This window comes from Oncorhynchus keta, chromosome 14, assembly GCF_023373465.1.
Source record: "Oncorhynchus keta strain PuntledgeMale-10-30-2019 chromosome 14, Oket_V2, whole genome shotgun sequence".
NCBI lineage: Eukaryota > Metazoa > Chordata > Actinopteri > Salmoniformes > Salmonidae > Oncorhynchus > Oncorhynchus keta.
In genome coordinates this window covers 67,149,869-67,177,857 of record NC_068434.1, presented here as the reverse complement: position 1 = coordinate 67,177,857, position 27,989 = coordinate 67,149,869, and the positions used below count along the sequence as shown (strand labels likewise).

Below are 27,989 nucleotides of genomic sequence, written 5' to 3'. Positions count from 1 at the left end.
GCCTTTGACAGTTATACATTCATATCCATACTGACAGCTGGCCTTTGACAATTATACATTCATATCCATACTCACCGCTGGCCTTTGACAATTATACATTCATATCCATACTGACAGCTGGCCTTTGACAATTATACATTCATATCCATACTGACAGCTGGCCTTTGACAATTATACATTCATAACCATACTGACAGCTGGCCTTTGACAATTATACATTCATATCCATACTCACCGCTGGCCTTTGACAATTATACATTCATATCCATACTGACAGCTGGCCTTTGACAATTATACATTCATATCCATACTGACAGCTGGCCTTTGACAATTATACATTCATAACCATACTGACAGCTGGCCTTTGACAATTATACATTCATATCCATACTGACAGCTGGCCTTTGACAATTATACATTCATATCCATAATGACAGCTGGCCTTTGACAATTATACATTCATATCCATACTGACAGCTGGCCTTTGACAATTATACATTCATAACCATAATGACAGCTGGCCTTTGACAATTATACATTCATAACCATACTGACAGCTGGCCTTTGACAATTATACATTCATAACCATAATGACAGCTGGCCTTTGACAATTATACATTCATAACCATAATGACAGCTGGCCTTTGACAATTATACATTCATATCCATACTGACAGCTGGCCTTTGACAATTATACATTCATAACCATAATGACAGCTGGCCTTTGACAATTATACATTCATATCCATACTGACAGCTGGCCTTTGACAATTATACATTCATATCCATAATGACAGCTGGCCTTTGACAACTTTACAGATGTACCTCATACACCTGGACCTACATTGAACAAAAATATTAACGTAACATGCAACATTTTCAAAGATTTTATATAAGGGGATTTTCATATAAGGAAATCAGTCAATTGAAATGAACTCATTAGGTCCTAATCTATGTATTTCACATGACTGGGAATACAGATACGCATCTGTTGGTCACAGATACCTTAAAAAAGGTAGGGGTGTGGATCAGAAAACCAGTCAGTGTCACCTTCCCATAGAGTTAATCGGGCTGTTGATTGTAGCTTGTGGAAAGTTATCCCGCTCTTCTTCATTGGCTGTGCGAAGTTGCTAGATATTGGTGGGAACTGGAACACGCTTTTATACATGTAAATTCAGAGCATCCCAAACATGCTCAGTGGGTGACAAGACTTTTGAGCATGCAGGCCATGGAAGAACTGGGAAATGTTCAGCTTTCTGGAATTGTGTACAGATCCTTGCAACACGGAACTGTGCATTATCATGCTGAAACATGAGGTGATAGCGGCGGTTGAAGGGCACGACAATGGGCCTGAGGATCTCGTCACTGTATCTCTGTGTATTCAAATTGCCATCGATAAAATGCAACTGTGTTCGTTGTCTTTATCTTATGCCTGCCCATACCATAACCCCACCACCACCACCACCACCACCACCATGAGGCACTCTGTTCACAACGTTGACATTAGCAAACCACTTGTCCACACGACACCATGCACACTGTCTGCCCTCTGCCCGGTCCAGTTGAAACCAGGATTCATTTGTGAAAAGCACACTTCTCCAACATGCCAGTGGGCATCAAAAGTGAGCATTTACCTACTGAAGTCAGTTACGACGTTGAACTGCAGTCAGGTCAGGACCCTGGTGAGGACAACAAGCACTCACATGAGCTTCCCTGAGACGGTTTCAGAAAGTTTGTGCAGAAATTCTTTGGTGGTGCAAACCCACAGTTTCATCAGCTGTCCAGGTGGCTGGTCTCAGACGATCCCGCAGGTGAATAAGCCGGATGTGGAGGTCCTGGGCTGGCATGGTTACATGTGGTCTGCGGTTGTGAGGCCAGTTGGACAAACTGACAAATTCTCAAAAATTACTTTGGAGGTGGCTTATGGTAGAGAAATTAACATTAAATTATCTGGCAACAGCTGTGTTGGAAATTCCTGCAGTCAGCATGCCAAAACGTGAGACATCTGTGGCCTTGTGTTGTGTGACAAAACTGCTAATTTTAGAGTGGTCTTTTATTGTCCCTAGCACAAGTTGCACCTGTGTAAAGATCATGCTGTTTAATCAGCTTCTTGATATACCACACCTGCCAGATGGATGGATTATCTTATCATGGCAAAGGAGAAATCCTCACTAACAGGGATGTAAACAAATGTGCGCACAAAATTTGACAGAAATTGTCAAGGCTGTGGGTAACTGGTGAAAGGAGTCAGGCGCAGGAGAGCTGAGATGCGTGGACAAGGTATTTAATTCAAGAAAACACCAGTACAAACACAATACTATGGTGCAGAGAAAATACCGGTACCATGAATAAACGGGCATAACAACAAAACCCGGCAAAAATAATTCCAGCCATCAGATACAGCCTAACAACAAAGAAAACACGCTCACAAACATGGGGGAAACCAGAGGGTTAAATAATGAACATGTAATGGGGGGAATTGAAACCAGGTGCGTAGAAAACAAAGACAAAACAAATGGAAAATGAAAAGTGGATCGGTGATGGCTAGAAGGCCGGTGACGTCGACCGCCGAATGCCGCCCGAACAAGGAGAGGGACCTTTTCTGGGATCTTTTATTTCAGCTCATGAAACATGGGACCAACACTTTACATGTTGCATTTATATTTTTGTTCCGTATAGTTTAAAATCTAGGAAGAATAACAAAAATATATTTTACATTTACACTATATTTTAGTAATTTAGCAGCAAGCGCTCTTGTCCAGAGTGACTTAAAATAATTGCACTTAAAAGTTTTCTGTCTGTACTTGTTCTCTAATAGATTCAGTCTAATTATAAAACATGAACCACTCCGACACCTCTTCCCTCAAATGATACCCCTCTTTTGTATGAGTCACCAGTGTTGGCATTTAAGGAGTTGCCTGGATGGTGAGAAGTGCAACTGGTGGTCATGTGTTCATTTCATAACTCTGAGCTCTATGTATGCAATACCTCCTGCCAATCATCACTGGAGTGCTTTGGTGGGCTCAAAGGATGGAAAGGGGATTTCAGTGAAAGGCAGGTAATGATTTATGTGTCCTTGAAATGAAAAACACCAGCATGAGCTTTAGCACACTGAATACTCACCACTCGCTAAAATGTCTCTCTGGAGAACCACTATAAAAGTGACTGGCACATAAAAATGCCATCAAGAGAATGACAGCTTTCCTCCCTTGGACCAAGTGTGGAATTGCATATGAAAGAGTAAATAACACCCGTGGCTTGAAGAGAAATGTGTGTTTGTGTGGCAGTCAGCTGTCATACCATTCCTCTGTTGACTTTATGTTAAATTAAGCTGGGTTAGGCCTGGTGGGTACCTTAATGAGAGATCATCCAAGTGGTGGAGGCCAAGCCAATGCCCAAGGACAATGGCAGGGATGTAAAAACCCCCACTTGCTTCTTTGCATTGGAAGCTGATGTGAGGCTGACATGTATTACCCAGGTGGGTGCTACCCATACAATGTTAAACATTTTGAGACGAGTGAAAGCGTAATAGAAAATGTAATCCATTAATATGATTATCAATGACATTTTGAAAAATGTAGTTCCTCTAAATTACACATATGCAGGCTTTTCAAACAGTTGGGATTGAACGATGAGAATTGTTTTCAAGACATTTGGTTATACACTGAACAAGTTAAATGATGGGTGGGTTTTCAACAGAGAAAATAATTAACAGCAAGTATTTTTTCATCAATTGAATTCAATGCTACTGAGTTCCATTGCTCACATTCTGTACATATCCAGTCTGCATTGACATAGGGCAGCTGCACAATATCATTCAAGAGCTCTGTTTTGTCTTGATTTGCCCCACTTTGAGACACAGTTCCCATTTAATTTTAAGTAATTTAGCAGACACTCTTATCCAGAGCAATTAAGGTTAAGTGCCTTGCTTAAGGGCACAAAAACAGATTTTAACAGTTGACTCAAACCAGCAACCTTTTGGTTACTGGCCCAACACTTTTAACCACTAGGCTACCTGCTGTCACACCCTTATCTGTTTCACCTGTCTTTGTCATTGTCTCCACCCCCCTCCAGGTGTCGCCCATCTTCCCCATTATCCCCTTTGTATTTATACCTGAGTTCTCTGTTTGTCTGTTGCCAGTTCGTTTTGTTTCATCATGCCTACCAGCGGTTTTCCCTCTGTTCCTGTCTCTCGATTGTTCCTGTTTTCTAGTTTTCCCGGTTCGGATCTTTTCTGCCTGCCCTGACCCTGAGCCTGCCTGCCATCTTGTACCTTAACCCCACCTATCTGGATTACTGACCCCTGCCTGCCCTTGACCTGTATTTTGCCTGCCCCTGTTGGATTAATAAACTGTTGTTAATTCGGGAGAGTAGCTGTCAGGAAGCTAACCCAGGAAGCGCTGTTTGATATGTTCCTGCACGGCGTCTCGGAGGAGGTCAAATACGAGCTTGCTGCTCGGGAGTTACCTACCTATCTCGATTCCCTCATCGCATTGACCATCCGTATCGATGGGCAATTACAGGAACAATTGAGGGAGAGGAAATTTGATTTTGCTTGCACGTCCAGAGATTCCACCTTGCCTCCAAGTCATCCCGGAACTCCCTGATGGTCTCTTTGCCGAGAGAACCAGAGGATTCCTGACCTTCCCGAGAGTCATCGAAGACTGCCGAGTCACCGCTTCCCGAGCCTATGAAACTAGGCAGAACTGGGCTGTCACCAGCGGAATGGCAATACAGAATCAACACGAAGAGTTGTCTGTGTTGCGGGACTCTTGGTCATTTTGTGTCCTCTTGTCCTTTAAAAAGAACAGGCTCACCAGTAGGAGCGAGTACTCTGGTGGGCCATATGGAGAACTGTTCTGTTTCCCTTGCTCACACCCCTTTTCATGCCAGTCTAAATCTCTCCGGGTCCTCATTGACTCTGGGGCCGATGAGAGCTTTTTGGACGCTACCCTGGCTTCCAAGCTGAACATCCACACTCAGCACCTCTCCATTAGAGTGCTGGATGGGCTCTCTAAAGACTGGGTCACTCATAATACCACTCCCATCAACCTACAGGTGTCAGGAATCACAGTGAGACTATTCAATTTCTGCTCATCAAGTCTCCTCAGATTCCCATGGTTTTGGGATTCTCCTCGCTCCAGCGAACACAATCCCCTCATCAACTGGTCTACAGGTGCCATCATGGGCTGGAGTCCGTTCTGCAACGCCATTGTCTGAAGTCAGCGCAACCTGCCCCGGGACGTCTTCCTGGGTGCTCAGAAGGTGCCCCGGATCTCTTCGCCATCCCCGCAGAGTACCAGGACCTCTGAGAGGTGTTTAGCAAGGCCCAGGCCATGTCGCTTCCGCCGCACCAACCCTATGACTGCGGGATTGCCCGTCTCCCGAACACGACACCACCCCGGGGACCTCTGTACTCTCTGTCGGGACCGGACACCAAGGCTATGGAGACCTACATTGGGGACTCCCTAGCTGCAGGATTTATCCATCCCTCATCCTCTCCCACCTGCGCAGGGTTCTTCTTCGGGGAGATAAAGGACAAGACCCTGTGCCAGTGCATTGACTACCTGGGACTCAATGACATTACTGTTAAGAACCGTTACCCGCTACCACTAATTTCTTCTTCCTTCAAGTCGCTCCAGGGGGCCATTGCATTTTCCAAGCTGGATCTACGGAACGCCTACCACCTGGTGCGGATACGAGAGGGGGACGTGTGGAAAACTGCCTTGAACATGGCCAGTGGCCACTACAAGTATCTGGTCATGTCTTTTGGCCTCACCAATGCCCCTGCTGTCTTCCAGGCTCTGGTAAATGATGTTCTCCATGACATGTTGAACCGGTTCATCTTCGTCTACATTGATGACATCCTTGTCTTCTCCCGTTCCCCCCAAGAACACATGCTCCATGTCCAGCAGGTTCTTCAACGCCTTCTGGAGAATCAGCTGTTTGCGAAGGCGGAGAAGTGAGAGTTCCGTCACTCCACTATCCCATTTCTGGGTTGCATCATCTCTGCTGGGAGTGTCCAGATGGATCCCAGGAAAGTGAGAGCAGTGGTGGATTGGCCTCAGCCTACGTCCAGGGTGCTCCAGGGTGCAGCTGCAACATTTCCTGGGTTTTCCAACTTTTATCGCTGCTTTATCCGGGGTTACAGCTCCCTGGCTTCCCCCTGTCTGCACTCACCTCTACCATGGTTCCGTTCACATGGTCCTCTGCCACTGATCAGGCATTCCGGTACCTCAAACACCGCTTCACCATTTCTCATAGCTTGGTTCATCCTGACCCTTGCCGTCAGTTCGTCGTGGAGGCCGATGCCTTTGATGTCTGAGTGGGGGCTATCCTGTCCAACTTTCTACCATGGACCTTAAGCTGCATCCCTGCACCTTCTTCTCCCACCGCCTCAACACCATGGAGAGGAATTACGATGTGGGAAATCAAGAGCTTCTCACGGTGAAGATGGCGTTGGAGGAATGGAGGCACTGGCTGGAAGGGGCGGAACATTTGTGCATTGTGTGGACCGACCACATAAACCTGGAGTATCTCCGCACCGCCCAGCATCGCAACTCCAGGCAAGCGAGATGGGCCCTGCTGTTTACCCGGTTCAACTTTTCCCTCTTTTACCGGCCGGGGTCCAAGAACGTCAAGCCGGATGCCCTATCTCACCGCTATTGCCCCATGGTTACCACGCCAGAGCCCAAGACCATCCTTCCCACATCATGCCTGGTGACGGCACCAAGCTGGGGTATAGGGAAACAGGTCCAGGAGGGGCAGTGGTCCCAGCCGAACCCTGGAGGGTCTAGGTAAACGGATGTTTGTGCCTGACGCTGTCCGCTCTGCGGTCTTGGAGTGGCTTGCCTGCAGCTTGCCTGTCACCCGAGCTCCCGGCAGACCCTGGCCTTCGTGCAACAATGCGTTTGGTGGCCTATTATGGTTCCGGATGTCACTGCGTTTGTCGCAGCCTGCAGGTCTGTGCTCAGATCAAGACTCCTCTGCAAGCTCTGGCTGGTCTTCTGCAACTACTGCCTGTCCTTCACCATCCCTGGTCCCACATATACCTGGTTTCGTCACGGGTCAACACTGCCATCCTGACAGTGTTCGACCGGTTTTCCAAAACCGCCCACTTCATTCCTCTCCACAAACAACCCTCGGCCAAGGAGACGGCCCAGCTAGTGGTATAGCACGTCTTCAGGACTGCCCGTGGACATGGTCTCCGACCGGGGTCTTCAGTTCTCATCCCGGTTCTGGAAGGCGTTCTGCACCTTCATTGGGTCACTGGCCAGCCTGTCCTCTGGGTTCCACCCCCAGTCCAATGGCCATTTGGAGCGAGCCAACCAGGACCCCGAGACTACTCTGCGCTGCCTGGTCTCCGCCAACTCCACCACCTGGAGCCAGCAACTTGTGTGTGTGGAATACGACCGCAGAACCCTTCCCTGCTCTGCCATGGGCCTATCGCCATTTGATTGTCTCCACCCCCCTCCAGGTGTCACCCATCTTCCCCATTGTCCCCTGTGTATTTATACCTGTGTTCTCTGTTTGTCTGTTGCCTGTTTGTTTTGTTTCGTCAAGCCTACCAGCATTTTTTCCTCTGTTCTTGTCTCTCAATTGTTCCTGTTTTCCTGTTTTTACCTTTTCTTCCTGCCCTGACACTGAGCCTAAATACCGTCCTGTACCTTTACCCCACCTATCTGGATTAGTGACCTGCTTGCCCTTGACCTGTCTTCTGCCTGCCCCTGTTGGATTAATAAATTGTTGTTAATTCGATGTTGTCTGCATCTGGGTCTTACCTGAAACATGATACCTGCTCCATTTCACTGTGGTCTTCATCTCTACGGTATGTTTCCAATGCTGACCTCTATCGATTTTGCCCATTGCTCATCCTGGTAGACACATTTTCAACACATTGACGAAACAGTGAAGTCTGTAATTGGTGGTTGTACGTATACAAATGTTTTTCTCTTTATGTGGAGCCCAGCTTGCTAATAAAAGGACAACCTCCAAATTACATTTCTATGTATACTGAACAAAAATATTAATGCAACATGCAACAATGTCAAAGATTTTACAGAGTTACAGTTCATATAAGGAAATCAGTAAATTGAAATATATTCATTAAGCCCTAATCTATGGATTTCTCATAACTGGGAATACAGATATGCATCTGTTGTACCTTTAAAAAAAGGTAGGGGTTTGGATCGGAAAGCCAGTCAGTATCTGGTGTAGCCACCATGCCTTATGCAGAACAACACATCTACTTCACATAGAGTTGACCAGGCTGTTGATTGAGGCCTGTGGAATGATGTCCCACTCCTCTTCAATGGCTGTGCGAAGCTGCAGGATATTGTCGGGAACTGGACCATGCTGTCATACACGTCAATCCAGAGCACCCGAAGCAGGCTTAATGGGTCTGACATGTCTGATGAGTATGCAGGCCATGGACGAACTGGGACATTTTCAGCTTCCAGGAATTGTGTACAGATTGTGACATGGGGCTGTGCATTATCATGCTGAAACATGAGGTGATGGAGGCGGATGAATGGCACGACAATGGTCCTCAGGATGTCGTTATGGTATAAAATGCTATTGTGTACTTTGTCCAGAGAGAGTGTTTAAAAAAAAATAGATCGATTTAGAGTTAGACAAACAAAATATATACAGGATGCTACCCTAAACAACATAACCTTCACTCCAAATCAAAACTCCACACCTACAACTTGATATCAGTCGGAATTACCTGGAATGCTTCTACACCCATGGATTATTATTCCGAAACTATACAGAAAATGCTCTGGCAAACAAGCAGAGACCCGAAAACACCATCCAACCTGGAGCTGAGTGAGTAATGCTTAGTCTAAAGCTATTTTTTTAATTCCAAGAAGAAAAATACATTACAATGATATATTTGACTTCATAAGGACTGAATGCTAAGGCTACCAAGCTTGCTAGGACAAAGAGATACAACTTCAATTAGCACTGACGTGTGAAGCGAGGGGTGTCGAAGCCTTTGAGCCTAACAAATGGTAGGTTACCTCACTCAAATCCAGAGGCCTTGAAGCCCCCTCCTGCTGTTCAGTCCATCCACTGGCATTTTCTACAAGAAGTCTGTCTCCAGAAATAAAAGCTTCTCCCAAGAGGGTGTGACACCCGTTGCCTGCTGAACTGCTGCTTTGATTCCACCTGGCGATCTGTTCACCATCTGCTCTGGTTGTCTCCCCCAGCCTACCCCCCCAAGCTTTTGCTTGCCTCCAGCACACAGGCACTGTTGGGGCGAGTGATTCTGTACTTAAAATGGCTAGCCCCAAGCTGTTATATATTTCCAGAGGTGGGACCAAGTCATTGTTTTACAAGTCACAAGTAAGTCTAATGTCTTAGCACTGAAGTCCCAAGTCAAGTCCCAAGTCAAGACCGTCAAGTCCTAAACTTTGAGTTTCGAGTCCTAAACAAGTCATAATGTGCTCTTCACCAAATTACATTCACCAAATGTAATACCATTTCATATTTTCAATAGTTAGTATATGACATTTAAGCAAATCATGAATGCTTTTAAAAATATCTATATATTTATTACTTTCCAAATAAACATTATATTTCCATGGAAATACATGGGTAGCCTCGAATCCCGGATGGAACGAACGAACGAACCGTGTACCACGGGGACCCCTCGATGTCCAAAGGGGGTGAAGGGACCAGCCACCACCGGCCTGAGGAGAGACACACGGAACGAGTGGTTAATACGATAATAAGAGGGAAGTTGTAATCTGTAACATACCTCATTCACCCTCCTCAGAACTTTAAATGGCCCCACAAACTGTGGACCCAGCTTCCGGCAGGGCATGCGGAGGGGCAGGTTACGGGTTGAGAGCCAGAACCAGTCCCCCGGTGCGAACACAGGGGTCTCACTACGGTGACGGTCCCGCTGGTTTTCTGACGACCCGCGGCTCGCTGGAGATGGACACGAGCGGTCTCCCATGTTTCCTCCGCACGCCTAAACCAGTCGTCCACCGCAGGAGTATCAGTCTGACCCTGATGCCATGGTGCCAGAACCGGCTGGTGCCCCAATACACACTGAAAGGGGGAGAGGTTAGTGGAGGAGTGGCGAAGTGAGTTCTGTGCCATCTTGGCCCAGGGCATGAAATGCTGCCCACTCCCCCGGCCGGTCCTGGCAATAGGACCGCAGAAACCTGCCCACATCCTGGTTGACTCTCTCTACCTGCCCGTTACTCTCGGGGTGAAAACCTGAGGTAAGGCTGATCGATACCCCCAGATGTTCCATGAACGCCCTCCAGACCCTCGACGTGAACTGGGGACCCTGATCCGGCACTATATCCTCAGGCACGCCGTAATGCCGAAAGACAGGTGTAAACAGGGCCTCCGCAGTCTGTAGGGCCGTAGGGAGACGAGGCAGAGGGAGGAGATGACAGGAATTAGAAAAACGATCCACAACGACCAGGATCGTGGTATTTCCCTGTGAGAGAGGAAGATCTGTTAAGAAATCCACTGACAGATGTGACCAAGGTCGTCATGGAATGGGTAAGGGATGTAATTTACCTCTGGGCAGGTGTCTCTGAGCCTTACACTGGGCACACACAGAGCGGGAGGAAACAAACCCTCATGTCCTTTGCCAAAGTGGGCCACCAGTACTTCCCAGTCAGACAGTGCACCGTCCGACCGATCCCCGGATGACCAGAGGAGGGAGACGTGTGGGCCCAAGTGATCAACTGGTCATGGGCAGCAGACGGAACGTACTTACGCCCAACGGAGGGGAGCAGGCTCCGTACGCAGCGCCTGCTCAATGTCCGCATCCAGATCCCACACGACTACCAGGCAGGAGGCCGGGAGTATGGAAGTCTGATCCATGGGCTGCTCCTCTGTGTCATACAGTCTGGACAGTACATCTGCCTTCTTATCCTGGGAACCTGGTCTGTAGGATAAGGTAAATCCAAAATGAGTTTAAAAAAAACATGGCCCACCTTGCCTGATGAGAATTCAGTCTCCTCGCTGCCCGGATGTACTCCAGGTTGCTGTGATCAGTCCAGATGAGGAAAGGGTGTTTAGCCCCCTCAAGCCAATGTCTCCATGTGTTCAATGCTTTAACCACAGCCAACAGCTCCCGGTCCCTCACATCATAGTTACGCTCAGCTGGATAAATCTCTGGTAGGCTGCACCTCCTTTACCGTGGTGGGAGTCGGCCATCTCCACCCCTGATGTGGAAATGCGATACCCTAGGAAGGAGACTGCATGCTGAAAGAACAGGCATTTCTCAGCCTTGACATACAGGTTATGCTCCAACAGTCGTCCAAGTACCTTGCGCACCAAGGACACATGCTCGGCGCGTGTAGCGGAGTAAATCAGAATCAGAATCTATATACACAACTACACCCTGCCCGTGCAGGTCCCTGAAAATCTTGTCTACAAAGGATTGAAAAACTGATGGAGCATTCTTCAACCAGTACGGCATGACAAGGAACTCATAATGCCCTGTGGTCATACCATCCTTCTTCACAAAAAAATAAACCCGAGGAGGCAGGTGAAGTAGAGGGCGGAATGTACCCCTGATGCAGGGATTCAGAGACATATGTATCCATAGCCACCATCTCTGCTTGCGACAGGGGATACACGTGAAACCTGGGAAGCGCAGCATCTGCCAGGAGATTTATCGCACAACCCCCCCCCCCTCCCGTCGATGGGGGGGATGTGCACAGTGGAGAACTGAACTGGACTTTCCACCCTAGCAGCACCAATGGAAACCCCTACACACCTCCCTGAGCACTCTCACGACCACACCGTGAGAGCCTTCTGTTGCCAGGAAATGCCACAGGAAATGCAGGTGAGTCAATGAGAAAGAGACTGATTATCTCTTCATGATTCCCCTGCATAACCATGGCCAAGGAGATAGTGGCCTCCCTGATTAGCCCGGACCCTAATGATCGACTATCTAGAGCGTATACCAGGAAGGGTCTAACTATAGGAAAAATGGGGACCCCTAACCTAATGGCTCTGTCGATAAAATTCTCAGCTGCGCCTGAATCGAGGAGCGCCTTATGTGGGGGAACCGGGGTACCTGATCCTGCTGACTCTATTCAATCGGTGTGAAATTCTGTCAAGATGTGTATGAAGTCGAAGTCAGGTGCAGGACAGCAGAGTATGATTAAATAAAGCGCACTTTATTGTAGTCCCAAACCGGGAGCACAACAAATGCGCTCAAAAAAACAGAACAATAAAGTAAAGTGCTTAAGGAACACCACTTGACATGAAAACAATTACACACAAAACATGATGGGAAACAGAGGGTTAAATACAATTAGATTGATTGGGGAAATGAAAACCAGGTGTGTATGAAAACAAGACAAGACAAATGGATATATGAAAAATGGAGCGGCGATGGCTAGAAAGCCGGTGACATCGATCGCCGAATGCCGCCTGAACAAGGAGAGGAGCCGACTTCGGCGGAAGTCGTGACACCATGCTAGATTACGGAGAAATAATTTATAGATCGGCAGGTAAGGGTGATCTCGAGCAGCTAGATATTCTTTACCATTCGGCCATCAGATTTGCCACAAATGCTCCCTATAGGACACATCACTGCACTCTATACTCAAACTGGATAGTTTTATCTCAATCTCTGCATTCAAAGACTCAATCGTGGACAGTCTTAATGACAGTTGTGCCATGTTTGTGCTGTTACCATGTGTTTTTGTCATGTTGTGTTGCTACCATGCTTTGTTGTCATGTGTTGCTGCCTTGCTATGTTTTTGTCTTAGGTCTATTTTTATGTAGTGTTGTGTGTTTTGTCCTATATTTATATATATATATTATTTTTTAATCCCAGCACCCATCCCCGCAGGAGGCTTTTTACCTTTTGGTAGGCTGTCATTGTAAATAAGAATGTGTTCTTAACTGACTTACCTAGTTAAATAAAGGTTCAATAAAATAAATATATTATGGCTGTCCATACCATAACCCCACTGCCACCATGGGGCACTCTGTTCACAACATTGACATCAGCAAACCGCTTTCCCACACAACGCAATACACGTGGTCTGTGGTCATGTGGCCTGTTGGATGTATTGCCAAATTCTCTAAAACGACAAACAGCTTATAGTAGAAAAATGTACATTCCTGTAGTCAGCATGCCAATTGCACTCTCCCTCAAAACATGGGATATCTGTGGCATTGTGTTGTGTGACAAAACTGCACATTTTAGAGTGGCCTTTTATTGTCCCCAGCACAAGGTGCATCTGTGTAATGATCATGATGTTTAATCAGCTTCTTAATATGACACACCAGTCACTGATGGATTATCTTGGCAAAGGATAAATGCTCACTAACAGGGATGTAACCAAATGTGTGCACAACATTTGAGAGAAAAAATGTTTTCTGGGATCTTTTATTTCACCTCATGAAACATGGGATCAACACTTTACATGTTGCATTTATATTTTTGTTCAGTGTACTAAAAAGCCATGCTCATAGAAACCAAGGCTACCATAAAGCCTGCTCGCATCTCCTCATCAAGGAATATTAAATGCAGAAAAGATGGAGATTTTGGCTCTGTGGCACACAGATCAGAGATATTTCAGTATATGAGATTCAGGATGCAGGGCAAGGCACCCTGCCCCCGTCAAAACGAGGTCAGTATTGGCTAAACTAATCTATATTCTGAAATATAAACATGATCAAAGACATGCAGATTGCAGCCTTGCCTTCCTGGAATATTGACATAGATCCTCCCCCACTGCTGAATACAGTGCAGGTCCGTCATAACAACATACTGAAACCAAGGACCTGAGGATGCTTGCAGGCATGCAAGCAAACATACTCACACACATGCAGTATGAGTAATGAAGAGCACCTTTGGCAGCAAATAGCACGCCAGCACCAAGATAAACAGCACATCTAGGCACATCGCAGTATGAACACTTTCAGGATACTGCCAGGCCTCATCCTGTCTCAATTCTCACATATATGTGTGAGGCACAGAAGTTGTTTACTGTTGGTAAAAACAACTCTGGAGAGAGTGTTTGAGGATGTGATAAATGCTCTGTTCTGGAGGTGTTGCTAACAGCAGAACAAATAGCTCACTCATGGAGATCTCGCGGAAAAGGCCGCTGATATGGAAAGTGGATGAAGATTAGTCAAAAAAATCAATGGATATTATATATATGACTGTCAATACTTAGATGTATCATATTTGGCAAGTCTAAAATGTTTACATATTGTCCCTGAGGAATCCAATCACAAACAACCATGAAATCATCACATCAAGGATGCACTGTATTTGATGAATCTCCTGAAAGCCCACTTTAAATTCAGCCTTTGCTGGGTGTTGAAAATCTCTGAGCTGACAGCCTTGACACTTCATTCATAACGAGCAACATGGGAACTGAGTGTAACTTTCTACGGACTTTTCCAAAATGACGGAGACACCCAGAATCATCTTTGAGCTGTTCTTCACTTGAACTGAAAATTGGTGCCATCATACACAAGCATTTCATTTAAATTCTCTACTGTGTGTGCCTGCATTCTTCATGCCTCAGACAATGCCTCACCAAGCCTCGACGGTGCTCTTTAAATCTTTAAACCACCTATTGAAAACCCCAGCATAACTCTCTCCAGTGAGGATGCCTCAGACTTCGTTGTGGATTTTAAATTCAGATAAACACATTTACTTGGTCTGTGCACAAACATTTGTAAATGTTTTCACATCGCATGTTAAACACAAAGCACATGAGATAGTGAGTGTAGCGAGAAAGCATTTATTGAAATAGTGTACTATGAACAGCGGCATTGCTCTCAACAAGAAGAGCATATGCTTTTCTATTCCGAAACACCAAAAAATGGTCGGTAAAAACCCTGAGAACATCACTGCTGCATGACTTCAGTATTCATTTGAATATGAATAATCTGAATATGACTAAAAAATCACACATCACATACAATCAAAATAAAGTACAGTACAGTATGTTCAGTCAGTGAGTGAGACTGCTTCCAGTCTCAGTATTCCACACACGGCTGCAAGCCCTCTCTCGATCAATACCTAGAGTTTAGGGTCTGTCATAAGATTCAGTCCACAGCTAATATCCATCAAACACCACTTGATGGCCAAGTATTGAGTTTTGGTGGACAGAGATGGTGGACACATTTCTCTTCATGTCAGCATCTCTATAAGTTCCAAAGACAAGGAAGTCCATCTAAACATTGAAAGGGAATCAAGAAACCAGTTCTGTAAATCTACCAATGTAGCCTATAACACATTACTGTATTACAACCCCATTCTATATTTAAATTTGAAATACTCCTTACCCTGTGTCTTTTCTCTTCTTTGGCCAGCTGGCCCAGGTGGCTTGGCCTGTTTAGATAGGCCAGTCCTTTAATCAGGCTTTAATTTGTAGTGTGTATCAGAGTGGGAGATAGAGCACCCACATCGCTCAGTCCTGACAGGACACCTCTCTGCATGCCAAAGTCATTTGGCACCACCAATCTGAAGGCCATTTTTCTCACTAAGCCTGAGGGATTTGGTTGGGAATATTATACAGTGACATAACAGTGGCTCATTTGAGCAGGGTCAAGGTTTTTGTCTGTCTGTATAACTTTCTTGCTACTCCTGGGTATCAGGACTACAGCTAAACTAACAGTACCTTGCTCTTTACCCATGAAATGATTACATGGGCACTTTCATTATGATTTGATTGAAATTAATCAATATTATGCAACATTTGGAGCTCCGTTTTTCATTCCAACACAGCTTGGAATGAACAATTCACATCAGCTGGCTTTACAGTGTATCTAATTCTCGGATACAGTCAACTATACTTAAACAGAAAAAGTTGTTTGCTTATTATTCACAGATCATGGATCATTTCAGAATTTGCAGCGATTCCCTCTGAAATATGATGACAACCTCAAGGGCTATTGAACCTAAATATTGGGAGAAGTGAGTTTTTCACAGATGAATAACTTTAGGGGGATGTAAGTGTAGTGAGACTGGGGTAAGATGGGTCACTCTTTCAGGTGGTTGACAGGCCATTACTGTTGAGGCTGGACCTCCATCTCTCAGAGTGCAGCTTGTCAGAGAGCCTGCCTATCAGTCATCAACCAGTGTGCCTCAGTCTTCAAAAGCGCTCCCACACTGCAACACTCAAACACTCCATCCCCAATTAACCACACTGGGGTATCATTTGTTCACTTTACACAGGGATTTAATCAGACCGTTTGTTTAGTCACTTGGCTAAACAACCAGTAAAAAACGGACAATTCTATAAATAGGTGATCTACTTAGTCACTCAAAGAGTTAGGCTGGATTCCTGGCACATCCTGCCTGCAGCTTGTTATGAACACTCCGTGTGCATGTGAGGTAGAGAAGAGAAACGAGCAGAGGCTCCAAATTATAAAGAGCTCGTCACTACCATCTACTGGTCATTTGTAATAGAGCAAGTAAATAATATGAGTCCACAGAAATATTGAGTACTGATAGCCTATCAGAAATATTGGGTACTGATAGCCAATAAGAAATATTGGGTACTGATAGCCTAACATTCTAACAGACATAGAAGCTCAGATAAATATTACTACGGGTACCTATCATTTATGATTCATAAATATTTCTAAATTTCTAGAGTCACCTTTGCTATGCTTATGCTGTATTCTTCATTGAAGATATGCATTCAAAAGACTTCCATTTGTCTTTCTTTTTTCTCTATCCCATTTATATTTGGCAAATGTTGCTAGGACATTTGCATTTGTGAGATTCCTATCATATTGCTAGTCAGGATTCATGTATGAAGGTCTAAGGCACTGCATCTCAGTGCTTGAGGTGTCACTACAGACACCCTGGTTCGAATCTAGGCTGTATCACAACTGCCTGTGATTGGGAGTCCCATGAGGAGGTGCGTAAATTGGCTCAGCTTCGTCCAGTTTTGTAAATAACAATTTGTTCTTAACTGACTTGCCTAGTTAAATAAAGGTTCAATTAAATATCATGAATAACTTGTTTAAATTGGGGGTATTGCAATGATAGTCTATAATGTGAAAACATAAATACACTGTATGACCATATAAATCTCCCTTTAGGATCCAAAACCATCAAGGCAGCAATGTGTGAGTGATATTATTAGAGCTACTAAGTGCTGAGCCCTGGCCTTCCTGCATGGGGAGTATTGCAATGATAGTCTATAATTTGAAAACATAAATACACTGTAGGATCATATAAGTCTCCCATTAGGATCGAAAACCGTCAAGGCAGCAATGTGTGAGTGAAATTATTAGAGCTACTAAGTGCTGAGCCCTTTTTTATTCAACCTTTATTTCACTAGGCAAGTCCGTATAATGTGGGAGGTTGCATATGAAACTGAAATGACAACGCACCAGGAAAAGTCACAGAGAGTAATATATTTGATGATACGTAAGCACTGTTAAAATGACAAATGCATATAAAAGAGGGCAGCAAGGCAGTTCTCGTACTGTAAATAGCTACTGTATATTGAAGACCCCAAACTAAAACCTGCTGCTACTCACACACATTAGCACAGGCGCACACAAACACTACATACATAGGGCCTACTGTAAACTTGCTTACAACAAGCTCATACAAATGGCCTTCTGATGGCATCACTTTGGGCCTTATTAGCAGCAGTGGGCGCTGAAACCCAGACAGCTGGTCTATTTCTCTTAATGATTTAAGAAAGCCTTACAGTCACACAGCTGCCTGTAGAAATGTGAGGGAAAGTCTATACAACCTCCACAATGAGAGATAAAGAAAAGGATTTGAGTGTGTAATAAGAACTGACCATGAACCAGCCAGCTTCCACATTGACAAAGGAATCTTGGGCCTATTGACCATAGAATTTGGTAAGGTACTCTAAGTGTTCACGTGGTGTTCATTGGTCATTGTCTTGAATTAAAAAAAAATAAAGTACAAGAATTCCTTCAAAATAGCATTAGCTCACAATGCTCTCATGTAATCTGATTACAAAAAACTGTAACTGTAATCAGTTACGTTACCACCAAAGATATTGTAATCAGATTACAGATACTTTTGAAAAACGAAATTATTACTTATTGGATTACTTTTAAATTCAGAAAGGATGTTTTCAACAAAGTAAAAACATTATGACGCCTTTCTGTTTTCTTAATGGAATTCAATTCAGCATTGAAAACAGATGCAAGTTTGGTTGTTCCACCTGAGCAAGTCTGACCACAAGTCAGATATGATCCTTTTTGTCTTCTTCCAATGCCTCTTAAGGGGAAAGTAAATCCAAAATATTATATTGCTGATTTTAGGTAATCCAAAAGTTACCTCATTAATTACAATTTTGGACAGCTAACGAGTAACTATAACGGATTACATTTAGAAAGTAACCTACCCAACCCTGATGGCACCATTGTGCTTCCATTGAGGAATCCATCAAGACTGGAGATAATGGGCTTTTCATCAGAGAGGGAAATAGAAAAACTTGGCAGATGTCAAGCAAGTCTGTCAGCGTGGATATAATTCATAGACAATCTCTGATTAAACTGATTTAATTTCCCCAGAGCCTCCAGGTACTGTGTCAAGGTCTTCTGGTCCACCATACATTAAAAATACAAGTTTTTTAAATTGTACCTTTATTTAACTAGGTGCGATCATTTAAGAACCGATTTGTATTTACAATTTAAAGGCAATGCTACCAAATACGATTTGGGTGCATGTAAACTTCTGACCCACTGGGAATGTGATGAAAAAAATAAAATCTGAAATAAATTATTCTCTCTATTATTATTCTGACATTTCACATTCTTAAAATAAAGTAGTGATCCTAACTGACCTAAGACAGGGCATTTTTACGAGGATTAAATGTCAGGAATTGTGAAAAACTGAGTTTAAATGTATTTGGCTAAAGTGTATGTCAACTTCCGACTTCAACTGTATGTAGTAAAAACAGCTTCCTGTTCAATGTTAATGGTTGCCAGTAAGCATAAGAAAACTTAAATGTATCTATCATTGTCTTTGTATTCCATCCTGGCATTTCCTAATGTCTACTGTGGCAGACAATGGGCTGGGCTGATGACACACTTCAAGAGAGACAGACAGGTACAGACTGGCAGAATGGAATGTGTCTAGCCTTGAGCCATGCCGGCCTCAAGAACCTCATCTTCCAAACAGAAATATACTTGGGAGAAACACAATGTTCACTTCCTTGATAATTCAACCATTATTTAGGGCTATGCTCCATCTCACTGGGCACACACTGGTTGAATCAACATTGTTTCAATGTCATTTCAATGAAATTACATGGAACCAAGGTGAAATGGCCGTTGAATTGACGTCTCTGCCCAGTTGTTTAGAAAACAGTGCTTACATATAGTGCTTAAAATTCTAACCGACCATGATGTAATCTAATGAACCTTGACAAACACAAACAGTACATAAAACCAATAGACACATAGACAAGAGAAAGATTGATTAAAGTTTCAGCCGCTGGTGGAGGGCCTTGAGGTACAACCAGTGAATAAGTCAGGAACTGTATTGTATGTATGGTGTGGGTGGTAGAAAAAGATACCTGAGCACTGGTAGCCATTTACCAGAGGCATGGGGATCTGAATTTAACATGACCTTATGAGCATTTTGATCAATAGTGTCAACAAGCAATAGTGTCACAACAAGCAAGTTCCAGGAACTTCTTTCAGCAACATAGTCTGGTGTAACGGATGTGAAACGGCTAGCTTAGTTAGCGGTGTGCGCTAAGTAGCGTTTCAATCGGTTACGTCACTTGCTCTGAGACCTTGAAGTAGTAGTTCCCCTTGCTCTGCAAGAGCCGCGGCTTTTGTGGAGCGATGGGTAACGATGCTTCGAGGGTGACTGTTGTCGTTGTGCGCAGAAGGTCCCTGGTTCGCGCCCGGGTATGGGCGAGGGGACGGTTTAAAATTATACTGTTACACTGGCCCTCATCTCAGTTCATCATGACCATGTGAAATCTCAGAGCAGAACGTTTTGTACACTACACTTAACTGTAAATCAAATAGTGTTCATGTTTTGAAATCACTGAATGAGAATACTGAAAGTCATGACAATTGTAAAATAGCCCACTGAATCAAGTTTAATCCCTAAGAACTCACAACAATAGGCTACATGAAACCAATATTCTCTTTCACTTATATCAGAGATGTGTCAGTGAGCCTCCTATACCTAAACATACTGCCTGGAGGCACCGAACCCCCGTCAATCAATGTACTGCACTGGCAAATTACCACATTGTCTGAGTCCACATCCTGTGCACTTTGGCTCTCTGATAATCGTGCCAATGAGACACATACTACCCATGGCTTTACAGAAACTGAATGAAGAGGGGTTTTACCATTGGAGAACACCAGATATGTTTTGTTTTAAAATATAGATATGCAACTAATAATGATATAAAAACACAAACTCACATTTACAATAGCTCAGACACAAATAAATAGAATGGAAAAAACAGACAGTAACCTCTGATATAATGGATTAAAATAATTAGATAAAAGGCTTTATAACAATTGAGAGAGAATTATGAGAGATGTATGCATTCCGTCCAGGAATACAACACATACACGTTGCGTTTATTTCCCCCAGTAAACTGACGTTACATTTTTTTATATGTAGGGGCGCTTGGAGAGGGGGTTATTTGATTCTGTTTTGTGTGATACAAAGGCTGGCAGTCCCATCAACGCATGACGTAGATTTACAGTCAGCGTTCTTTTCACCGGTGCTCGGTCTCGTCCTGGAACGCACTGCTTTTTATTTCAGTATTTCCAGTTAATTAATCACGACCAAACAGGGTCCTTCCTTCTTTATTTTTATTTCTCACATTTGGAACCACACAACCTACAAAACTGACGTTCCTTCGGTGAAGGTATGGTCGTTACATCTAGTCTCTGTTTAACTTTAGGTTTGGCTAGTTGGCCGTTTAACTGTTCTAAAATGGCTTCCGATTGTTAGCCTAGCTAGTTACTTGGCTAGCTTTCCAATGTGGCGTTTCCTGCGTGTGCTAACTGGATAGCAGTCTATAACCTAACTAGCAGTTGAACTACAATTTATCACGACACATTAGCAGAAGATTGAGTCTTGCCATTGGTAAAATGCTACTAATATTAAGCGCTTGCCACACAACCGGTATATAGTTTTTTTTCATTTAACTGTTAATTATGACAGCTACCTGGTTAACTAATAAGCTTTGTAAATATTGATATCGTATCACAAGACCGTTGACAACAATGATGTTGAAAGTGACTGCTTACTAACTAATTAGCCAGCTAACGTAGCTGACTAGTCCACCTCAACCAACAGGCAGAGAGGAAATGATGAGCTTGTTACCGGTAGCATTAATTATCTAGCTTGTTAGCTAACGTTATCATTAGTAAATTGAGACCACTTTTGGTCAAAACAGACATGGATGGCTACGCATGCCATGGATTCGGAATCTCAGCATTACAACGTCCTTGCCATGTTGTTTAGTTGGTTAAATGGGTCAAACATGGCTAACTACTGTAGTAGCCTAACGTTAGCTACTAGGCATTTACAACAAAGGATGTGTAACGTTAGCTGCGAGTGAAACTAGCTAACGTTAGCTAGCTCTGTGCTTTAGCAGGAAGTGTATGCCATGCGTCAAATGTATTCATTTACTTTGTACTCTAAAAAAGGCTTTTCTTTCTAAAGGTCGCTTTTGCCTACCCCCACCCTTTGAATATTAATATTTTCGGGAATTCATCGTTGTCAAGCCGCCAAAGTGGAGAGTGTGATTGCAGAAGGGGGTGCTTCTCGTTTCAGGTAAGATTGTAACTTGTTTCAGTCTAAATGCAATTTAGTCCTCATAGGTCGTTGTTTCACTTCCTTCTGATATCCCTCACAGTGTAGAATAGATTATAGCTTTAATAGTCCTAGCTATGTTCTTTTGTTCACGTTATTCTGCAAGTAAATCATATTTATTCCACAGTGCTTCTTCGGGTGGGGGAGGAGGTAGGGGTGCCTCTCAGTACCATCCCAAGACTGTCGGCAACAGGTACTATTCAAGCCATTTTACTAAAACTAAATGTTACTCCAAACAATCTTACTTAAGATGCCACTAATGCTGTTAATTGCAGCGAGTTCCTGGGGAAAGCCCCAGGATCTAGCGTTCAGAGATGGGTTCCTTCACGAAGCACTAGACGAGATGCCAATGCCTCCAATGAAAAAGAACGACATGATGCAATCTTCAGGAAAGTGAGAGGGTATGTATCCCCTAATAAATTGTGGCTACACAAATTAGATTCAAATAAAAAGGTAATCTTGTATGCTGTTTGACAACTTGAATCTGGTTGCATCCCATTGCTTAAAAAAAAATCCATCAGAAATGACTGGCACATTTGCAAGTCAGCAGATTTCAGTGAATGTGTGTTAGTGGTGCTATTTCCTAAATCCAGATAATGCCTTGTCTTCAGAATGCAGTATTTTTCATGTTTCCTATTCTTTCTATCCTCAGCATACTTAATAAACTGACCCCCGAGAAGTTTGACAAGCTATGCCTTGAGCTCCTGAATGTGGGCGTAGATTCAAAACTCGTCCTAAAAGGAGTGATCTTGCTGGTAATTTAAATTCTATTAGCGCTGTGTGCATTAATGTTTATTGATTGAGTGGAAAACGGCTATATTGTTAAGTGTACGGTCACCCCATTTCAAACAGATTGTTGACAAAGCCCTCGAAGAGCCCAAGTATAGCTCGCTTTATGCTCAGCTATGTCTGCGCTTGGCAGAGGACGCACCGAACTTTGACGGCCCATCGCCAGAGATCCAAACGCCACAAAAACAAAGCACCGTAAGCATCGTCATCCTCATCACAGTTTGATTACTACCATAATAGACAATGTTATCATGGGGGTTTAAACAAAATTGTGATGAATCTCGTTTTGTTGTTTTTCCCCTTCTAATCTTTTCATTTGGCAACAATGTGTGTTGCAGACATTCAGGAGACTTTTGATTTCTAAGCTCCAAGATGAATTTGAGAACCGCGCCAAAAATGTTGAAAGTAAGTGAACGTTTGAAAAATTTGCATATTTTCTGTGCCCTGTGTGGTTGGTTGTGTTAACCTTTGCTCTTTTCTATTCCCTCAGTCTATGACAAACATGACAACCCTCTTACCTCTGAGGAAGAGGAGCAGCACGCCATTGCCAAGTTTAAGATGCTGGGCAATATCAAATTCATCGGGGAACTTGGCAAACTTGATCTTATCCATGAATCTATCCTTCATAAGTGCATCAAAACAGTAAGTTGAATATATTAGAGCTGTTTTTGTGTTGTTAAACCATATGAAATGCATGTTAACTAATCCTTCGTCTTTATTTCAGCTTTTGGAAAAGAAGAAGAGAGTCCAACTTAAGGATATGGGGGAAGATTTGGAGTGCCTCTGTCAGATAATGAGAACAGTGGGGCCTAGACTCGATCATGAAAAGGCTAGGGTAAGCATATACTCGAGTCATTTTTATTTAGTGTCTTAATATTTTCCATTTGGGCGTGGCTAATTTGTTTCTCTTGCAGTCTTTAATGGATCAGTACTTTGGCCGTATGAAATCCTTAATGAACAACAAGGACTTGCCGGCAAGGATTCGTTTCCTGGTGCAGGATTCAGTGGAGTTGCGAGAGAACAATTGGGTGGCTCGCAAAGCTTTTATCGATAATGGACCAAAGACGATTAACCAGATTCGTCAGGAAGCAGTAAAAGTTAGTTAACCATTTTTTATTAAGTGCAGCCAAATCTTATGAAAACGGTTTGCCACGGCTTGTCTTTTAATACATGTATGCTTTGTCTTGCAGGATTTGGGTGTTTTTATTCCACCAATGGCCCAGGGAATGAGGACTGACTTCTTTTTGGAGGGGCCCTTCATGCCTAGGATGAAACTTGACAGGGAAACTCTTGGAGGGTTGGCGGATATGTTTGGACAGATGCCAGGTACATCCATGACTGACTCTTGAGTAGTTTGAGTTTATTGCTGTCCATCTCGAGTCCTGTTGTTTAACGTGTGTCCTGGCTATTAGGGAGTGGGATCGGCACAGGCCCTGGAGTGATTCAGGACCGGTATTCACCCACCATGGGCCGTCACCGCACCAACCCACTCTTCAATGGCCACAGTGGGCACACAGCCCCTGCTACCCAGTCTCAGTTCGAGATGGGAGGCAAGCCCTTAATCAAATCTAACCAGGTGAAAGTTGCACCCTTTACTAAAAGCAGCAGCTTTTTAGTATTCTTTAACTGCTCAAATCTTGATGGATATGACATTGCATCCAAAGTAATTTCAAACATTTTCTAAGGGGCAGAATCAAATTTTCCAGAACCAGAATCACTCGCAACAACAGCAGGCTCAGTCTAAGGACATGGCACCGCGTTTCATCAAGAAAGGATCGCTCAACGCTGATGAGGTACAACACCTGGTAGATACCCACTCTTTTAAACCACCGTTTGCACAGGCAATACGCCAAAACACTTTAGTGCAAGAGATGAGAACGATGCATAATACCCTATATTCCCCTTCTTAGATCAGTCTAAGGCCGTCACAGTCATTCCTTCTCAACACAAACCAAGTCCCAAAGTTGCAGCCACAGATACCAACAATGATTCCGCCAAGTGCTCAACCTCCACACACTCAAACACCACCACTGGGACAGGTAAAGACAAACACGCATACTGCTTTTTTTTATAGCATTAAGCTGGAGATTATGCTTATCTACAGTCTGTGCCCACTCTAAACGGTCTTATCATTTCTCAGCCTCCTCTGCTTGGTCTGAAAACCAACCCTCCTCCAATTCAGGAAAAACCTCCAAAGACCACCAAGAAACCGCCTCCTGCAAAGGAAGAGTTGCTTAAGATGACCGTAAGTAAAGTGGAACAATCTCAGGCACTCGCTCAAGTTGTACTTTTTGCCCCATAGAAGAAATGGTGAAAGCTAACAGTATTCTTCCATATATCTTATCAGGAGACCATAGTGACAGATTACCTGAACAGCAAAAACATTGATGAAGCTGTGAACTGTGTAAGAGAGATGAAGGCTCCCAAACACTTCCTGCCTGAGATGTTGAGCAAGATCGTGATCTGTTCTCTTGACTGCCCAGATGAAGACAAGGAGCATGCCAGCACCTTGATCCACACACTCCGCACAGAGGGCCTTGTTACTGGGGAGAGCTTCATGCGGGTCAGTCTTCCAGTCATGGCAAAGAGCTTTTGTTGTAAGATATCAAAGGTTCTACTGTTCAGTGAATTTACTCACCACATGCCTGTGTATTTATTTTTTATTTTTTTACAGGCTTTTCTCAGTGTTCTGGACCAGTGTCCCATGATCGAAGTGGACGTTCCTCTGGTGAAGTCCTACCTGGCCCAGTTTGCGGCTCGAGCCATCATCGCAGACCTGGTGAGCATGGATGAGCTGGCCCACCCTCTGGAGAATGGCACCCATTTTCCCCTCTTCCTGCTTTGTCTGCAACAGACTGCCAAGCTGAAGGATCGAGAGTGGCTCACTGATCTATTCCAGCAAAGCAAGGTCAACATGCAGAAGATGCTGCCTGGTATGTTAACATCTCCTAAACCCTTATCCTAGAAAGTTTTCACATTTAAACATGATTGTTGTGATTTTGACATTTGCCAAAACTTACATCTGCAGAAATCGACCAAAACAAAGATCGCATGCTAGAGATCTTGGGGGGCAAAGGCCTGAGCTTCTTATTCCCACTCATGAAGCTGGAAAAGGAACTGCTGAAGCAGATCAAAACAGACCCCTCTCCCCAGTCCATCTACAAGTGGATCAAGGACAACATCTCCCCTAAGCTCCACACTGACAAGGGCTTCGTCAACATCCTCATGACCAGGTATGGGAAAAGGGCTAATGCCCACATAGCAGAGTTCTGTGGTTATGCATCTAGAAATGACTTATGTTAAAGACTGTCTGAATTCTGCTCTCCCCCACCCCAGTTTCTTGCAGTACATTGCCCAAGAGATAAATGCCAATGAGGAAGAAGACCAGTTATCAGCCCCCACTAAAGAACAGCTGGACCAGGAGAAGCAGCTGCTGCTGGCCTTCAAGCCAGTGATGCAGAAGTTCCTGCATGATCACCAGGACCTGCAAGTCAGTGCCCTCTATGCACTGCAGGTCCACTGCAATGCTAAAGCTTTCCCTAAAGGTACGTATAGGTCACGGGGTGAAATTATTACTATGCAAACCCATTTGCCTCATGGTTTTTGTTTAAAGTTTTTTTTAAATACAGATTTTTCTTCTCTAGGCATGTTACTGCGCTATTTTGTCCACTTCTACGATATGGAAATCATTGAAGAAGAAGCCTTCCTTGCATGGAAAGAAGACATAACTCAAGAGTTTCCTGGAAAGGGAAAAGCATTATTCCAGGTAATTAGATTTGTACTCCCAAACAATTTGTATTGCAACTCACACCATTGCAGGTGCATACTAAACTGGCTTTTTTTATTAGACCAGAAATGTATTACCCATGTCTGTGGTGTATCTCTGTTTTGGGCTCATGGTATGTTCCCTGTGAAGGTGAACCAGTGGCTGACCTGGCTGGAGACTGCTGAGGAAGAGGAGTCTGAGGAGGAAGCTGACTGAAGATCTAGCCAAAAGCCTTATGGTGCAAAGAATGCTATTGATACTTTTTTTTTTTCCCCTGTCCCAATATGATATGCATACCTAACCACTGCAACACTTCATTCATCTTCCCTGTCCCAATATGATATGCATACCTAACCACTGCAACACTTCATTCATCTTCCCTGTCCCAATATGATATGCATACCTAACCACTGCAACACTTCATTCCGCTATCAAGTTTTTGGCCATGTTAAGCCAATGCATTTATTTATTTTTTTGGCTCTTTTTCTAGCGCTTAAGCGTAATAATGGTTTGCCATCTGTTTTTAAGAGCCCCTTTTTAAGATCAGTGGTATTAGCTGCTTTGAATAGACCTTTGTTATTCTTCAAGAAAATTGCAAGGGCCTTGTTCCTGCTGCTGAATTCTATGCTTTTTTGTTTGTTAACCAATTAACAACACTGTAGAGATGCACTTTGCTCAACGTCATACATGAGTCGTTGCAATATTCACTCATCCGTTGATTGTTACAAAGAATCCTCAACTGTAATCATTGGTTACCATAACATTTAATGGTTTTATTTGCTTGTGTTTCTACCTCCTCCTTATGGGCTTCATGTGCTGGGTTTGAATTACATAATGTCTCCATTTCAAATGTAAACACTTCTGGACTAATGCACAAGTCTCTAATAAAAAAAAAAAAAGGTTTTACTTGCACAATAATATCCTGATTGTAAGAATTCAAATTCAGACCTTTTTTAAAGTGGTTTTGTGGATGTATGTATGGCACATCACCTGGGAGAGATGAAATTATGCGGCCTTGTTAATTTATCAACCCTCGTTGCTGTGTTTCCCCCCTTCGGTATCTGTCAAACATTGTGATACTTGAATTCTGATTTTCTTTACAGGGAACAACCAAACAATGGGTGAGTTGGTTTTGCATGGCTCGGTGCCCACTGGAATGGTCTAAAAATGTGCAAGTTACCCATCTGGGGCATTTGGCCATGCAAAACCAACTCACTTGGTCTGTTCTCATGCAACAATTTTCAAACTACACAGAAGTGCAACATGTTTTATTGGTGAATAATGTTAACATGAGAAATGATTTAGATTTTGTTACACTTTCTCTGTCCCCCCCATGTGAATTTGAAGCCTTTTTGCCATAATGTCTGATCCAGATATTTATTGATCGTTTTTATCATGATTTTAAAAATAATCATCTCAACTTGTGATCTGATGAAATTATGCGGTATACATCTGTACTGTACAACTTTCTATAAAAGTGTTACTGTAATGTTCTGTAAGTGCTAAGAATGTTCTTGTGTACCACTATTGCTTAACTTTCAAATAAAGTTAAACACTGTGTTCACTTAGACTTGTCCTGGGTAATATTTATTGAGTTTCAGGCATGTAAATGTGAGGCCAAGA

The 27,989-nt window shown here is 43.6% G+C and overlaps 1 protein-coding gene across 1 annotated transcript; it reads left to right on the top strand.

Annotated features, from left to right (window-relative positions):
* The first annotated feature begins 11,734 nt into the window (after positions 1–11,734).
* LOC118394162 (eukaryotic translation initiation factor 4 gamma 2-like) lies at positions 11,735–27,934 on the top strand. Its single transcript, XM_052460770.1, has 21 exons — positions 11,735–11,821; positions 21,693–21,772; positions 21,939–22,004; positions 22,087–22,212; positions 22,464–22,566; positions 22,664–22,795; positions 22,939–23,005; positions 23,091–23,242; positions 23,325–23,435; positions 23,515–23,697; positions 23,791–23,926; positions 24,013–24,176; positions 24,307–24,393; positions 24,511–24,639; positions 24,741–24,845; positions 24,948–25,163; positions 25,275–25,533; positions 25,629–25,833; positions 25,937–26,145; positions 26,245–26,366; positions 26,517–27,934. Exons 1-21 carry the CDS (start codon positions 11,735–11,737, stop codon positions 26,580–26,582), a joined length of 2,805 nt encoding a protein of 934 aa, XP_052316730.1. The 3' UTR covers positions 26,583–27,934.
* Positions 27,935–27,989: the final 55 nt, after the last annotated feature.